The 17,701-nt window shown below is 39.7% G+C and overlaps 1 protein-coding gene across 1 annotated transcript in view; it reads right to left on the bottom strand.

The window, feature by feature from the left end:
* The window catches only part of cps1 (carbamoyl-phosphate synthase 1, mitochondrial), a 56,356-nt gene that overhangs the window by 37,083 nt on the left and 1,572 nt on the right, over positions 1-17,701 (bottom strand). Inside the window, exons 3-21 of the mRNA XM_047601643.1 lie at positions 17,522-17,666; positions 14,553-14,642; positions 14,406-14,462; positions 14,226-14,318; positions 14,045-14,134; positions 12,694-12,822; positions 12,117-12,223; positions 11,814-11,955; positions 11,536-11,613; positions 10,346-10,444; positions 9,602-9,697; positions 8,394-8,583; positions 7,927-8,084; positions 6,792-6,920; positions 4,723-4,867; positions 4,314-4,524; positions 2,727-2,925; positions 2,463-2,639; positions 1,062-1,180 (exon numbers count right to left, since the gene is read on the bottom strand). Of these exons, the coding sequence (XP_047457599.1) occupies positions 1,062-1,180; positions 2,463-2,639; positions 2,727-2,925; positions 4,314-4,524; positions 4,723-4,867; positions 6,792-6,920; positions 7,927-8,084; positions 8,394-8,583; positions 9,602-9,697; positions 10,346-10,444; positions 11,536-11,613; positions 11,814-11,955; positions 12,117-12,223; positions 12,694-12,822; positions 14,045-14,134; positions 14,226-14,318; positions 14,406-14,462; positions 14,553-14,642; positions 17,522-17,666 (2,454 nt within the window). The remainder of the gene's footprint in view (positions 1-1,061; positions 1,181-2,462; positions 2,640-2,726; positions 2,926-4,313; positions 4,525-4,722; positions 4,868-6,791; positions 6,921-7,926; positions 8,085-8,393; positions 8,584-9,601; positions 9,698-10,345; positions 10,445-11,535; positions 11,614-11,813; positions 11,956-12,116; positions 12,224-12,693; positions 12,823-14,044; positions 14,135-14,225; positions 14,319-14,405; positions 14,463-14,552; positions 14,643-17,521; positions 17,667-17,701) is intronic.

Raw genomic sequence — 17,701 nt, 5'->3', positions numbered from 1 at the left:
AGGTATGTGGTGCATTCAATGAAGCAAATTTATGGAAGGTTTCCTGAGAACTTTCACATCATACATCACAAAAGTCAGTTGTCAGACACAACATACTGAAATATTGAAGTTTTGTTTGTGTTTTTATGTTATAATTGTGTGACATTTGTCCTGAAAGCCTGCAGCATATGGCCACACATGGGTAAATGCTACCATGAAAACCAACAGTCTATAGTGAGAATAACAGAGGAGTAACCAGGACAGCAGCTACGTTTACATGGACACTAGCAGTCCACTAATAATCTGAAAGATAGCGCAGAAAGAAAAAAGATGCCTCATGAAACCACCACAATTGGATCAGACTGAGCTGGTTGTAAAGAATTTTAAATCAGATTCAGAGGGGTGGGGTGAACCTTTTAAAATCTGTTAAATTAGAAAGTATGATCACATTGTGTCTGTCTGGGTAGTAATGAAAACATTATTTCTGCCCACTATTGATGTGGGCTTCAAACATGGGTCTGTCTCAGTCATGTATTTCTGTTGAATGGAGTTGGGTTGTTTTACTGAATATATAAATGATATTCAACTGGGGGCAGAACCGCTTTTATATAGTATCCATGAAAACTGTTAAGGCCCAAATCAGAAGGATTTCAAACCAGGTTGAAGAAATATTGTCCATGTAAACATAGCTTAGGACAGATCCCGCTTAGGAACTATGTCAGGAATAAGAGTATAGTCCGTGAAACAATGAGGTATAATATGGTGCATGCCGCAGCACACTGCAACTGTGTGGATGCTTGAATAACAGGTGGTTGTAAGATATTTTATTAACTACAAATACCGATTCATCAAATGGAAGCAAGGTGAGACAAATACTTACGATACTTGAGTAACCGTTACAGTATTTATATTGTGCAGTAGCTCTAAATAACCATTTAGAAAATGATCATTACTCAATCACACCTCTATACATTCGCACACTTTATATTATTACCACTAAACCAAAGTAGAATTTTTATGTAACATTTCCGTCATGTGCTGTTAAATTTATTTTTCTGACCATTGTGTTTGTATTTGGTTACCTCTTGTAGCTTGAGAGGTGCTGCTCCAGCTGTGTTATCCTGCGGAGTTTGTGAAGGAACCACTTGTCTATGAACGTCAGCTTATGGATCTGATCAACACTCATGCCGCCATGGAGGGCCTGCCAAGGTAAAGACATTCATCACTCATTATCATCTCCGTCAGTCACATTATGAATGAAGACATGAAACAGCGTTCACAAAGTTTAAACTGATTCTATGACTGTTTGCTTCACATTAAAATCCTCCATTGCTTCTTCAAGGACCACATCAACTAAAATCTATTACAGGAACAGTATATTACTTTGGCATTTTATTAAAAATCAGTGTCAAAGCCAGTCTGTCATCGACCTGAAATAGGACAGAGGTTCTGGCCTGACAACAGCTAGTAAATATATTTTATTGTCCTCACATTAAATGTCTGACCAGATAAATGATTTCAGTGTGGGAGGAGTTTAATCTACAGTCTTTGAATCTAGCAGTGAAACCTACCTGGTTCTGCCATAAGAAACAGTTGATCCATCTACAAGTGATTACTGTGGCTTAATCTTAAATATGCTGCAAACAATATAATGTGCAGGCAAGAAACATGCTAACGTTGGTGCTTTTAGGTACTTATGGCCTGATCTGCAAAACACCTAATATACTTCCTCCATTATTCAGTATCTTTACATGCAAAATGTCTTAAAGACAATTTATAAAAGAAGGTCCGGCTTATGGTTGTGGGGCTATTTAATTTATCATTATTTATCCACCACAACAATGAACAGGGCAACCAAGAGCACAGGTTATCTTGACGTGACAGTAACTGTGCTGACCAGCTAGCAGCACTGCAGCTGATGCCTGATAGCCTGGAGATAAGATGTGGATCATTAATCCCTAATGCCATCACCAATGATCTCACTCCGTACTGAAGGAAATAGATCCATCTCCACGGCGGGGACACAAAGCTCTCACAGTTGGATGCTTTGACACCGTCTCGACCTCATTCTGCTCTGCTCTCGGCTGCTGATAAAAACATGCTGAAGTGCCGGAGCCGTATACGTTTTTCACCTTGCAATACAGTCCGTGCAGGATGCGTTTGAATCACGAGGCTTGACCCTGTGTGTGGTTGTATTAAATGCTGGCTCCCATTCATCTAATTCTAGGAGGAAAAATAAAGCCTAACAGCCATCATGCTCTGGGGAAACACAGAAATGAATAAAGCAAAACCATATTTTAAATTATATGATTGTGACTCATCCTCCTTGACATTTGAACTGCCATACTGTCGGTTAGATAATCCAACACAGGAGGCTATACGTGGTTTCTAAATGCATTTATTTAGCTGTTTTAAAATTTGACAGACAAGCATTTCAACATAATTAAGTATTCACAGCAAATTAAAAAGAAAAAACTGATTACCTTGGCGAGGGAGAAGATGCGGGTGCTGGAGGGAACAGCCAGATCGTTTTGCAGGTCTTGGGTGTCGGCCCAGGCTTTCTTGAGTGGCAGCCGGGGCATGAAGCCGTCCACTGATGGATGACACATCCTCAGGGCCTTCTGCACACTCTCCTCAAAGGTCCGGCCCACAGCCATCACCTGAATCCAGAGGGGAGAAATGTGTAATAAATAAGTGAGTGGGTGAATGGCTGAGTGGCAGAATGTTTATCTGTGTATCGCTCCCACCTCTCCAACACTCTTCATGGCACTGCCTATTTCACGGGACATGCCCTGAAAGCGGTCGAGGTCCCAGCGGGGAATCTTTGTGACAATGTAGTCTAAACTGGGCTCAAAGCAGGCTGTGGTCTTCTCTGATACAGCGTTCTTGATTTCTGGCAGAGGGATTCCCAGAGCTAGCTTAGCAGCCACAAACGCCAGGGGGTACCTGTGGCATACAGGACAGAGAACAGGGAAAACAACATCAGCTACAATTCAACCAAGAATAGTTTCTGTTTGCTTAAAATACTCAATGAGTAGTGAACCTTATCAAAATAGTTTGTAGTATAATGGATGCCCTTCTATGTTCTGTCCTTCCCTAAGGGTCCAACATGTTTTTGATATTGTATGACTGAATCCAATGCTGCTGATTTGTAAAAGTTTTTGAACTGACTGAGAACTTTAAATTTGGATTTTATTGTCAGCGATCTGCATTAAAAAACATTTTGCCTGCAGGTTTATTACTAAAAAATTGTATAGAATTAATGGAAACAATGCATATGCGTGGTACATTTAAATTTTTAAGTTTGGAAAGACAGGCACATCCAAAAACATTTATGCGCAGGGTGCTGGATCATAAAAGGTATGACAGTGTAAGACTGAAGAAAAGATCCGCACACCTGCAGAAGCTCCCATTTAGACTTTTGTTGTCATGACGTTTCCGACAAGCAGGTCCTCATTCAGGTGAAGGTCATTCATCTGGGACATTCTGCAGGTGTGTGGATCTTTTCTACAGTTTTACATTTAAATTTAACATTTAAAATTAACCATACATGTACAGTGGTGTGGAAAAGTGCCGGCCCCACTAATATTTAAATTTGTTTGATGAACTGAAACATTTAAATGTGACAAAAATAACCCAAGCAAACACAACGCGGTTTTTATTTTTAAGGAAAAACTAAATGCACATCCAAACCTACACAGCCCTGTGTGAAAACGTGATTGCCTCCTAAACCTAATAACTGGTCAGCCGTGCCAGCAACAACTGCAATCAAGCATTTGCCATAATTTGCTTGAGTCTTTTTTCCAGTGCTGTGGAGGAACTTTGGCCCACTCATCTTTGCAGAATTGTTTTAATTTACAGGGTTTTCCAGCATGAACCACCCCTTTAAGGTCACGCTACAGCATCTCAATAGGATTCAGGTCAGGACTTTGACTAGGCCACTCCAAAGTTTTCATTTTAATAATAAAAACCTTCATTTAAAAACTGCATTTTGTGTTTACTTGTGTTATCTTTGTCGTATTTTTTTGCATGCTTGTCACACTTCAATTTTCCAGATCATTTAACAAATTTAAATATAAGAAATCAGGAAGGGGGGCAACACTTTTTCACAGTACTGTATATAGTATATATATATATATATATATATATATATATATTGTACAACAAAATTTTATTTTCATCCAGCCAACAAAGTCTCTCCTCATTTAATGTTGCAGAAACTCTTGTGCCTTAAAATAAGCTGACCTGATTTCTAACATCTTTGTTGTATATGAGAGTACTTTTTTTTTTAAACATAATTTCAACAGTATGTACATATCCACATATTCTCTCACCCAGTAGCTTTGGATGCCAGAGCTGAGCTTCTTGAAAGTCGAGCATTGACCTCAATGATACAGTACTCCAGCGATGAAGGGTGTAGAGCGTACTGGATGTTGCATTCGCCAACAATCCCAAGGTGACGTACCACCTTTATAGCCGTCTCACGGAGCATGTGATACTCCTCGTTGGACAATGTCTGGCTTGGCGCCACCACTATGGAGTCACCTGTAGAGGAGGAAGAGAGAGGGTTAGGGCTAAAAAGTGGCAGAAAAACGAAGGCAAAGACTTTTTTTTATACATTTATTTACTTTTGTTATGAGGACAGTAGCTCACAAAAGCAAACGATACAATGAACAATGTAACAAAACAGCCTGTTGTGGTGTGAAGGTCATATTAGTATCTAGTGGTTTGTAGGTTTGGTACCTGTGTGAATTCCCAGTGGGTCGAAGTTCTCCATGTTGCACACAGTGACACAGTTATCAGCCACATCTCTCACCACCTCATATTCTACCTCTTTCCAGCCCAGCAAAGACTTCTCCACAAGGATCTGACTGCTCATGGCAAGAGCCTGCAATAATCACACAACGTTATCAGTTTAGATGCTGTGTGTTTATATTAACCTATGCACAGTGTAGACACAACACGCCAAGATCCATTTAATATAATTTAACAGCAACGCTCTGTTAAGTAAATACTACCATATGAAGCTTTAGCACTAGCTCACAATGCAGCACTTACTGCCACTGTACTTTCCATGTGCTGGCTTCAGTGTTAATTGAAATCAATACACAGACCACTTCAAATCTTTGGCCATTGTTCAATTCTGTACAACACGTAAGGGACGAAAAACATGCTTTACAATACAGTGAATTTAATGAACATCCACTAACAGCTTTCCTCCATAATTCTCAGTGGGGTTTGAGGCCATTACAGTTGGTACAAAAGCTCAAGTATTTATTGTATGATATTTGTATAGAATTACATCAAACTTACATAGACGTTTTGAGCGGCATTGGGTGTATTTCTAAAGATTATACGTTTCCCAGTGTATGGTCTTTGAGACGATAACTGCCATTAGCTGCCATATTGATATACTGTTAACTAACAATGCTAAATGCATGCAGCTTCCCTGAATATAATTCTGCCCACCCTGTAGAAATAGTCCATTCACTGTAGGGAACAAGGTAAGTGAAAACACATGTTTTTTTCTTTTAATTTTAATTTGTTGAGAGCTCAATTTTTTTGTTGAAATGAAACCTAATACAAGGACAGTTTGTAGTGGTACATTCTGTTATAGACAGAAATAAACATTATCCTCTTTCTAATTTCTCAGAAATTAGTCTGCTCTTAAGATCTAAAGATCTTATTTTATTGTCTGTCTCGCATGCACGGACTGAACTGGGGGCGAAAGCTTTTCAGTGCTCTGCTCCCAGCACTTGAAACAGCCTACAAACCGTATTGAAATTGAAACATCTGGTCCTTCTACCTGAATCTAAAGGTCTTATTAGAACAATGGCGAGTGAACCGACGCTTCTAGGTTTTAACTGGTAATATCTTATAGTTTTACATGTTTATGCTTTATGTTTTGGTTTTTATGTCCTGTCTATTCATTGTAATATAATTTGTGCGACGGTCTTGGCTAGGTCTCCCTTGTAAAATAGATCACTGATCTCAAGGGGACTAACCTGGTTAAATATGGGTTAAATGAATAATAAATAAATCAAAAACGATAACAGTGAAATGCTTTCCTTGGGCTTATACTTTGTATGTCTGCTGCTGACAAAGAAACATTTGCCAGTGAAGCTTCCAAATGAAACAAATAAATACTTGAATGAACACTTAGCTTGACATAAAAAGTATGCATCAATCTAAAATAGGCCGGCACAGACAGTTCGATTTGCAGCCTGCGATCACAGATTAGAAACAACTGAGCTGTCAGATACAATGTTGGAAATGGGACGAGCACAGAGGACTGTTCCTTAGCAACACCAAACTATCCCTATATTTGCAAAGGAAAATATAAAATTATCGTAATCATTTTTGAAGGTTTTATGCATGTGAATACTGTAGACATAGGTGAAGACACAAAAACAGAAAAAAAAAAAAATGTAAGGCTTTTACTCATTGATGATTTTGACTGATTTAGAGTGATGACTTGGAATTAGGAATTATGTGACTAAATTATTTTTGTGCATACTGGTTCACTGTCATGTCTCACTGGTACACTTAACTCATCCAAGCCATCGTTAATACACCTGCTGCTTCCTCTACTGCCAATAAGATAACAACAATGTAGGAAACAAGAACAGATTCAGGGGGAATGCAGCCGTCTTTTGCTATGTGTGTATTGCACATGTTCATGTCCCAGTGATAATCCCATTTATCAGTCACCACTCCAGATAACTGATGTCAAAGAGAAAGAATATTGAAAATAACTATGAATAATTGTACACAGGCATCTGTCATCCCCACCCTGCACCATTTATTCTGACCTTGTGGGCAGTCTCCTCCAGCTTCTCTTTGTTAGCGCACAGACCGGAACCCAGACCACCCAGAGCGTAGGCCGAGCGTAACATCACCGGGTAGCCTATGTGCTCTGCTGCTTTCAAGGCATCAGACACCTGAAGGATGCACACATTTATTATTTTCCCACAACATAAACTGCCAGTACATGCATTGAAACCCAACAGAATCCATGAATGATAGAATAAATGTGCTGTACATGCAGACTGAGTTCATTCTCCCAACAAAAAAACTAAAAGAGTCATATTAAACTTGTGCGTTCCACTCTTCTTAAGTGTGTCTCATTGCTTTTTTATGTAAATGCAAAGTTATAAAACTTAATGAATGGTGAAGAAAGTTATTCTTATTGCTGCTTAACTGCATTTTCTTCTGTTACAGATTTTCCTCCTGGCCTCTTACTGCCCATTTTGACAGGACACATGCTCCAAACCGCTGACCAAAGACAAGGGAGCGGGCCAGCTCACCGGTCAGAGCAGACTGGCCATAAAGAGAGTTGAGGAGCTAAAGTGGAGCATTTTCAGTGAATGCAAAGGAATGATCGTGAGAGGCAGGTGGGCAGCTGTGAAATATCCCAGGACATCCTTCTTGACAGGCTTCAAGTTTCGTCTTTGTGGCTGATTCAGAGATTTAAACCAACTTTCTATGCGACCCTAGCAGCTACAGGTGTGTTTTAGACGTAATAATGATAGTCACTCAATAGCGGCAGTAATGAGCAACTTTTCGTCGAAAAGACGTCAAGAATTGTCGTCTGACACATCAACTACACAGCTACGCCTTAGACTGTGACTTCTTACTACATTATATGGTTTGTTGTTGTGTGTTTGCAGTTAGCCCGTGATAGGCGGTGATAGACAGGTGGGTTGTCTTGTCAAGGACAACTTCCCAGATAATAAAGCACCTGATGCATCAGGTTAGAAAAGAGATGTTGAAGTATGACAAAAATGGTGGTTGTTGTATATTTAGGAATGTAGTCAAGTAAACCTGCCGAAATAAAATTTTGAGCCCTCAACGAGCATAATTTGGTTTCTAAAGAAGTGACTGGATACGTAGATATGCGTCGCTATAGTTACCAATCTATTTTGGTTAGTGGGGTTAGATCCTTACCGACTTCACGGCAATACTGGGTGCGATCTTCTCATTGATCTCCATCAGTTTATCAGCAAAAAGCTGCCTGTCCTCTGTGGCCATGATGGACTCCACTGGGGTTCCAAGCACTTTGACCCCGTACTTCTCCAGGACGCCGCTCTGGAACAATTCAACTCCTGAACACAAATACACAACCAGGTGCACGGTTAACCATGCAAAATAAAAACTCTTATCCACAAGTTGAAAGATTTACTGAACGTAATGTTTTTCAGTTGCTATTTCTACAAAATAAAAATATAAATGCCTTTCATTCATTCATTCACTGTCTGTAACTGCTTGTCCTCTGGAGGGTCGCACTGACATTGGGCAAAAGACGGTGTACACACTGGACAAGTCATAGAAATGTTTTTTCTGAAGTAGAATTTCCAATTATGACATCTACAAGGACACCCGGTGTTCTCCACAAAGAGCTGAAGAGGTCTTACCACAGTTGAGTGCAGTCTGACCACCCATGGACAGCAGGATACCATCTGGACGCTCGGCCTTAATGACTTCAGTTACAAATTGGGGCGTAACAGGCAGGAAGTACACAGAGTCTGCCTGCTTGGAGCCCACTTCGTTGGTCTGCACTGAGGCTATGTTCGGGTTCATAAGCACTGTCTTTAGGTTTTCTTCCTACAACGACAAGCCCACGAGGGTAATTATTATTTATTTGATAAAACTCAAGAATAAGGAGTCACTTTACATCATGTACAGTCAGTCTTTCATTTGTGCTACTTGTAATTCACACAAGACATGCTGACCTGTCCTCGTAGTTAAAAAAAAAGAAATATATATATATATATTACAAATAACTTTATTAATAGCTCAGTGACAGAACAGTATGATGGAGAATATGCATGCACAATAGCAGAGCCCTGAAACGAGACTAGTTAAATGGAATTCAATCATTTATTTTGTTATTTACACCTTTTCCACATGTGACATGTCATAATGTCTTCCCTGAAAAATGTCCGTTAATCTCACTAGAATGAGCTCCATCAAGTTATTCACGCCTTTATATATGAAAGACTACAGATAAGTCTCTTCTAAATGTTTCATTTACTGGGATTTATTTTCAGACAATGGTGCACTAGGCAGAATTTAAAGCAGCTTTTGTGACATATGTGGGATTCATTCAAAGATACCATGATCCTACACAGTTAGAAGGTGTGGGTTAACTTTTAGACCGTAATGGATGAAGGGGGGAGAAGAACCTGCTGACGTGCCTCAGAGGATGTTCAACTTAGTGTTTAAATTATCTCTTACACAAACTAGAGAGTCAGCGTTCGCTGTAATCAAGGAAATGTCAGTGCATCAATGTTTTTATAATAATTTTCACTGATGTGTTTTTAATAGTTTCTGGAAAACAAAGAAGGATCGTGGGACATAGGAATAAGCTGGAGTATACTAGGATACAGTACAGTATAGCAGGATAAATGACACATTTAAAAGTCCATTAACCAAAATGCTGACAAATTAGCTCATTACAAGATCGAACAGGATGTATCATATTAGCCGTCTTGTCAAACCTCTTCTGTACTTACACAGATGCTGGTTTATACGTCCTTCAACGTAAAGTTATATAAAAAAGACTTCTGTATCTTTAGCCTCAACCATATTTAAGTATGTTACACTTTCAGGATGATCTCACCTTCATGGCCTTGACAGCCTGAGATCCAGAGTAATCAAACTCTCCAGCCTGACCTATGGAGAGACCACCAGAACCCAGTACCAGCACCTTTGACACCTGCAACAACCCAAACAAAGACAGTGAACACAGTGTTTAAAAGCATTCACTCAGCATCTAACAATAGTTGTGCAGCACTGAGCTTCTACTATTTATGTTATTTTTCACTCATAAAAACAGTCTGATGTTTTATTTAATCCTGTATAAAATACTAAGATAGTGTGATATTTTCCTGTAAAGTGACCGATGTGACACATTCTCTTAATTTCTACACTCCATCGTAGTTAATTAATTACCTGCACATGCTCCATGTGAGCCAGACCTAAAGTCATCTGTTGCAAACCTACAGAGCCTGTGTGGCGTACAAAGTATTCATGCTCTCCTCAGATGACCTCATTTCTACACTTGGGAAGTCATTTATCTGGCTTCAGGGTGTGTTTGTTGTGTTTCAACACGTTGATGGTTGAGGAGATCAGGGGAGTAATGGCATATTAAAAACATTTTAAAAGCATGCATGCTAATTGTAAGGTATGTTTACGTATGGCATAAGGTGTGGCAAACCTGGAACATCTGCCACAGATTAAATATGTCCACTGTGTCTCTGATGTCAAGAAACAAACTTTTACTTGTTCCAATTTCATGCTAATTGTCCAAATCCAGAAACACTTTTTTCTAACTATTTCAGCAAAATATGTAAAAATACTGTACCTTAGCTCTGGGAGGGATGAGGGGTTTAGTGGGCATGACTGACACTATGTTGGCGTCCTTTCCTTTCTTGATCAGGGATATGAAGGCATCGAAGAGGAACTGTAGAAACAAACAGACAAAGTTAATAATACAACGACAGTCTGAACAACATGTTACAGTCTGTTGTGTGATGTTGTTACCGCTGTTGCAATGAAACTTTTCACTACGATGATTAAAAGAAACCAAGCTCAGCCTGAAGGTACAAGATAGTGGTGTAATGGACACATCTAAAGCAGAGTCCTAGCATCACGTCTGACTGATGATTTTAGGAAATTTTTGCATCTGTCTAATACATAAATGTTTTGCCAACATTAAAATGCATCTTATAATTTCGCTTAAACTGAAAAATTAACTATAAATAGTATTTTTGTATTACTCAAGTATTTTAACTATAAGTGTTTTGTGTTACTTAGGAAAGAAATTATGTCTAAGGAGAATAACCAGCTACTAGTTGTCATTCTGCTTTGATGTGACACATGTTACAGCAAACTTTGACCGAGACTTGAACTACAGATCTTGTTTGCCAGAGTGAAAGAAATCTGAGGCAGAAAACCATTGATGTTTTATTGCAGTGAAAGCGACAGGCACCATTAGCCGCCTTCCTAAACACCTGTGTCCCTGGCTCACGTGTAGTTGTTCTTTACACCCGTCACTATTCGTAATGCGGCTCTAGTCATTTTTTTTCTGGTTATCTCTGGTTTAGATATTGGTATTTTTTCCATGAAACAGTTTTGCAGAAAAAAAGCATTAAGACTATTATCTTTTCTTCTACAGATAAAACCTTGACATGTTGATGGTCTACAGCCGTGAAAATAAATACATTCCCAACAACAATAGGAGAACAAATAAATTCAAACGTTAATTGCCTCCTTTTGCTAATTTACATAATTGCACATTTTTATTCAACACTTATTCCCACTCTGTCCATCCAAATTTGTATATATTATTAGTAAGTTGCTATTTTGCATCTCCATTTCTTTTTCTTGCCGCTTCCTTATCACCAACTTACTTTTCCAGGCCACGTTTACCCAAGTTCTATTTCAGTGGAAGATGTTGACTTTTATGTAAGTTGTAGCCACTGGATATACCTTTAATTAGCTGTAGTATAGTATTCAGGTACTTTACGCATTACTATTACAGTCTTTAATTACCTCTGTGTCAGTGGGACCGCCTTTGGCCTCCGGGTGGAACTGGGCCGTGAAAACAGGCTTAGTGTTGTGCATGATGCCCTGGAAATTATACGCAGTTCATAAAAGGAAATAAAAAGATACCATTAACATTTCAGAAACAAGTCTTTCCTCTGTGTTATTTCCTACAACACAGACTCAATAAAGCCTTTATTTTCCTGATTCTTGATTGATTCAAACTGGTGCTTTTCATCCAAAATTCATCCAAATGCGACTGAACAATCAAACAGAGTGGGATTAACCTCATTGGTGCCATCATTTGCGTTGATGAAAAGCGGACTCCACCCGGGGGGCAAGGACGCGCTGTCTATGCCGTAACCGTGGTTTTGTGCTGTAATGAAGGCCTGACTCGTCATCACATTGAGTACCGGCTGGTTCTGACCTCTGGGAAACCACAGCATTTCTTAATTATTTCATTAGAAGAGGTGACACTTGCTAAAAACAGATTACCAGCAACAATCAATCCAACTGAATGTGTGTCCACAGTGACTTCAGTCTTTATGAGGCCGCTTTAAGAGCATGCCTATTGTGTCTTAAGAGCTCACCTGTTGCCCATGGGTAGTTTATACGACTTTGCTCCTGCAGCCAGAGCAGTGATCTGGTTGCCCATGCAGATCCCAAACACCGGCTCGGGACGATCCCTCTCCAGAACCTTCGCAGAACAAACAGCATTAACGATGGCACTGATCAGGATATAAAAATAATCTGGATTGCAATTATTCTCAGCAAGAGTTATTATAATCAAGTTTAAATGTTGCTTTTGGATCTCTTGTTTTACCATCACATTGAAATGTTTCTTTGCAGTGAGGTTGTATGAGGTACTCATGTGTTTAGAAAACACTTTTCTGAGAACTAGTTGTATCTCTGTCTTTAAAGGCACCCGGCTTCATTGGCTAAAATAGTAATTGCACCTTGTGGAAACACAGGAGCTGGTGATATTGATCTATTAACTTCGGTTTAATTCGTCTGCAGACCCCATCCACAGCAATTTGCTGATTTGCACTGACACACATCGACTGTGAATGAATATCTCACACAAACTCGCTTAACAGACCCAACATTATTCTTTCAAGTCTTTCTTAAAATTTTCAAAGTCAAAGTAGCACAGTAACACAGTCTTACCTGGCGCACATTGTGGATGAGAGTCTGAGCCAGAGATGGATCTCCAGGTCCATTGGATATGAACAGGCCGTCATATTCTAAACTCAGCAGGTCCTGGTCCCATGGCACCAGGTGGACCTCTGCACCTCGCTGCACCCAGAGACATTAGACAGCCCTTATTAACATTAAGGTATAGCTTAACAAGACATATATTAATGTGAAATATAAATAGAATTTACTCTCTAATGACCAGCCATAACATTAAGACCAAATATTGTAAAGCCCCCCTTATTTGAAAAAAACCCACTGAGACATGGACTCCACTAGACCACTGACTGTGTGCTGTGATAAGCGGAAATATAGGCTGCATGGGCATTATCAGTAGATCCTTTAAATCCTGAAAGTTGCGAGCTGGAAAGTTTGTCCTGAACATCCCACAGATGCTTGATTGGATTGAGACCTGTGTAATTTGAAGGCTATGTCAACACCTTGAAAAACTGTTGCTGTGTTCCCGAAACCGTCCCTGAAGCATTTATGCTTTGTGAAAGGGTCTGTTTTCATATAGCTTCCATGAAAGATAGTCTGCAGCGATGTGTAGGTAGATGGTACGTGTCCAAGTCTCTAAAATCCTTCAACTTGTCCATTATTCCTGCTTCTAACATCAACTTTGGGAAAAACATGTTGACTATCCATCAAACATATCTCACACACTGACAGGTGCCATTATAATAAGATAAGTGTAATACACTTCACCTGTGAGTGATTATTATCACTGATCAATGTAGTGAATGGTTACTATGACTTACGATCTTCAGAATTATAATAACTATAATTTCCTTTACATATACAGCTAAAAAAAAAAAAAGACCAAACCAACTTCAGCCAATGAAGGAACATCACATTATCATCAGATTTTAAATGACAGTCATCTCTAATATTATTTATCTGTTTATTTATAATTATTATAATTTTATTTAACAAATGAAACATCAAACAGTTAGAAACCAACCAATAGAACAATTCAAAGGCAAAGAAAACTTAAGATCACATAAACCGAGGACTGCATTAAAATTCTACTAGCCTCTTTTCCAGATTTAAATTAAATCCATTAAATCCAATTACATATAAATCCTTAACTTGGAACAAAACATAAAACATACAAGAACATAAAATAACGCCACTTCCTCTAATAGCTTAGATATTTAAGTCTGGAGCTTGTTAGACGTTAAATAACTCTCTCTAAAGTTTCTAGGTCAGAAAACATGTAACAGTGTGTTGGCTTCCTTTTCTGTACAGAGAAGGTCCTAATGGGGCTCAAACAGCATACCCTAGTGTGTAATTTAAACAGGATGAATCAATTCTCCATTCTCACCTTCACCAGCAGCCGGATGATGTTATGTTTAATACCACAATCAACAGCCACTACTTTGATTGGGTTGCCTTTTCCAAAAACCCTGATTTCCTGGTGGGTGGAGGGACACAGCACAGTAGAAAGGTTAGTACTCATTAATGCCATTTATTCACAGGGAGGTGGTTAGATCAGCAGCTGTTACCTTGGTGGAGACCTCTGCTACCAGGTTTTTCTGGTTGGGGTCAGATATCTCAACAGGCTGCCCATCAAATTCAATCTTTCCCAGAACTGTGCCCTGAGGAACAAGCAAAATACATCAGCTGTCAATCAGTGAATCCTTTCATGAAAGATGCAGCTGATTAGACCTTTGTATGGACCGCACCTTGTCTCTGATGGCCTTGGTTAGCATTCTGGTGTCTATCCCAAACAGTGCAGGAACCTTTAAAGGAAAGGAAAGTGTAAATTCACAGAGGCGTCCTAGTTATCTCTCAGACATAGCACCAGGCACTCTGTAATTTGAAACCCAAACCTTCTCCTCGTGTAGCCATTGACCCAGAGACTTGACCGAGTTCCAGTGGCTATAATCGTGGCTGTAGTCTTGAACCAGAAGACCAGACACCTATAGGCAGCCAAGCAAAAAGATAGCCTTTAACTTCAATCATTTCCCTGAAATATGTCGTATGTTCTCAAAAGGTGCCACAAAAACTGCAATACAGCCGTGTTGTTACAATGCGTGGGGCTACAACTAACAGTTATTTACACTGTTACATAATCTGACAATAACCATTTGCACCAATCACTTCTCAACACACAGTGAGCAGCTTTTGTAGCAGAAATCCAACAGAAGGACACGGGTGTGAAGACTCGCACTGATTTAATAGAGAAGGCAGTCCATATTTAGTCAGTCTCAATTCTTATCAGAATAGGAGTCTAGCAACACACTGCTGGGACTACATCAATGAATGTGTTTCAATCAATACAGAGGGAAAAAAAATACTGCTGCACACAACTAGATAGCCCTGCAGCCAATCAGAGATGTTTTGCTGTGAACATATTCGACTCAATGGAACTCAAATGAGGTGTACGACTACGTTGCTGTTACTCATCTGCCCATCACCGTATAAAGCGTGTCTAACTAATGTAATGTACCTGATGGATCTTTGGCAGAGCACAGTCAGCTCCCAACTCCAGACCAACTTTTTCTACCATCAGGCAAGCCTACAGTTTTGGTCTGCAATTATGCGGGGAAACGTGACCATTGCAATCAGGGTTGGGCAAGTTACTTTTAAAAAGTAATTAGTTATAGTTACTAGTTACTTCTCCCAAAGAGAAAGTAACTGAGATAGTAACTGAGTTACTCCACTATATAAGTAACCACTGTGTTACTCTTTTTTAAGTTTAAATATGTATTAAATTTGGATTTTTTTCTTAACAGGTTTCACAAGCCAGTTGCATGGAGTATAATTGCATAGACACGTACTTACACAGAACTTTCAATATTTATTGCACCTCAGACCCCAACTGGTAGACATATACCGCTTTCACTTCCGGGTCGGACCTCCCGCTGTGAGAGCTGCGTGCCTGTTTTTTCCTCCCTCCTACGTCATCGCGTATATTGCAGATAGCGTTGCAGTTTGTTATTGACCTGAAGAATGGACCCGTCAAACCCCCGATCCCCCAAAAGGCTGCTGATATTAGAATAAATCACTGTGTCCTGCACAGAGCCCGGTAACTGCCGCCAAATCCCCTCTTTTCTCGGATGCACAGCGCTGCCATGATCGTTAAAAAAAGTGGGAGATATCGCGATACAAGCTGTATATAAACACAGTCGCCGTTCACCTATGCGCTCCCATTAACGATCATGTATCAACACATTTGATTTGTTTGATTGGAAAAAATGAATAATCTCTGCCCTTCAGACATCAGTCTTTATGGGAGTAGACCGAAACTTGTTTTTGAGCTGAAGCTTCTACAATGATACGGTCTGTCAGGCCGTCAAGTCACAATATAACAGGCAGATATATCAGCGTCAGAGTGAAAAACCAGGGTCGACCAGTGACGACACGCAACGGTTGTTTCAGTGCAGTGGCAGAAAGGAGGCCGGCTGCCTCACTGACTTTCTTGCAGCTTCGAACTAAACTGAAGCGCAAAAGTAGAAAGTAGGCCAAGAAAGGCCAAGAAAGGCGAGGCGAGGCGGGGCGGGGCAGGGCGAGGCGAGGTGGTTGGGTGAAAATGAAGCGCTCTGATTGGCTGAAAGCACTCCGTTTACAGATCTCCGTGGCTCAGTGAAAAGCCATAGAAAGGTGGCACAGATCTTTAGTGATGATGTCACTGAAATTGCTAATATGGGTATTTTAGAACATGGAATCGTACAAGCGTACTAGGAGGTCAAAATGCGTGCCCGCTACGCAAAATGCGCACATGTCGGCAGGTCTGGTATTTTTTTTTTCGTTATGACATTAAGTTTTTTTTGTTTTGGTTTGTTTTTTTTAGATGATCTGTCCCCTGGGTAAAATTGCACTGCTATTGACATTACAGGCAAAGCAGTTCAAATATCTTTAAATGTGAACAAATATGTCAGAAATAAATTAAACCGTAATTGTCCCTGTTTCTTTATTTTTTCTCTCTCCGAGCTGTAAATGTCTCCGGATTTCCAAATCAGCAGGCATTGCTAACATGGGGCCATGCAAACCTGTTTTACTACAATGTTGACTCATCATCACAGTAAAACAGTCCATCCTTAGTGAACCAGTTGCATGCATTAATTTCTCTTTCAATCAGTAGAAAACATTGTGATTATGCATGAAAAAATATGATATGATGCACCGTGATACTATCATAAGTATCTGTGATATACATTTTTGGTATCGAGGCCACTCAATAAAAATCTTAACGGCAACTTTTCTTTTATCCCACCTTCTTCAAAATAATAACCCTCGTAAGAAATGATCATGTTTTGCTTTACGATGCAATTTAGATCAATAACGAGGTCAGCGCTAATTGTGATAACAGCCTTTCCTTTTATGACTCAAAGGTCCCTATGTGTGTTGCCAGCTGAAAACCTTTGAAAAGTCTATCAATGGGAGAAAATTGCACTAGATTACATCACATCCCGTGAATACTTCATGCCTAGGCAGTCCGAATTCAGTAGGAATGGCAGAACCCGCCATAACTAATAAAGACTATTGTAAAGGGAGCGGATTTCTGAATATAAGTGAAACAAAAGAGAAAATGCTGAGTGGACGCTGCATGGAAGTTAGAGTCTGGTTTTATGCATACTTAGATTGTAAATATAACAGATACACTGCTCTAATACACCACAGTAGAACTTTGTGTTTAGGTTTACATCATAGAAAACTAAGAATAACAATTAAGAATAAATAATTCTGTCAATTTATCAGTTGATCAAATATTCTTTGCAACTCAGGTTAGACAGACAATATAACAGGCATTGGTAATAAATACAGAGGCCTCCACAAAGCCTGAAACCGGTCGTACCTGGATGCGCTCCGACTCCACGTGTTTTCTCAGGCCCAACTCATCCAGCTCGTGGGTGTTGGGCACCCCATAGTTGCCAACAATTGGGTAGGTTAAGGTCAGGATCTGACCTCTGTAGCTAGGGTCAGTCAGGGCCTCAGGATAACTAAAGCAAGGCAAACAGGCCGGGTCATTAAAAAG

This window comes from Mugil cephalus, chromosome 12 (assembly GCF_022458985.1).
Source record: "Mugil cephalus isolate CIBA_MC_2020 chromosome 12, CIBA_Mcephalus_1.1, whole genome shotgun sequence".
Classification (NCBI taxonomy): Eukaryota; Metazoa; Chordata; class Actinopteri; order Mugiliformes; family Mugilidae; genus Mugil; species Mugil cephalus.
Note: the sequence above shows the minus strand (reverse complement) of the source record. Positions and strands in the feature narration are given on the sequence as shown.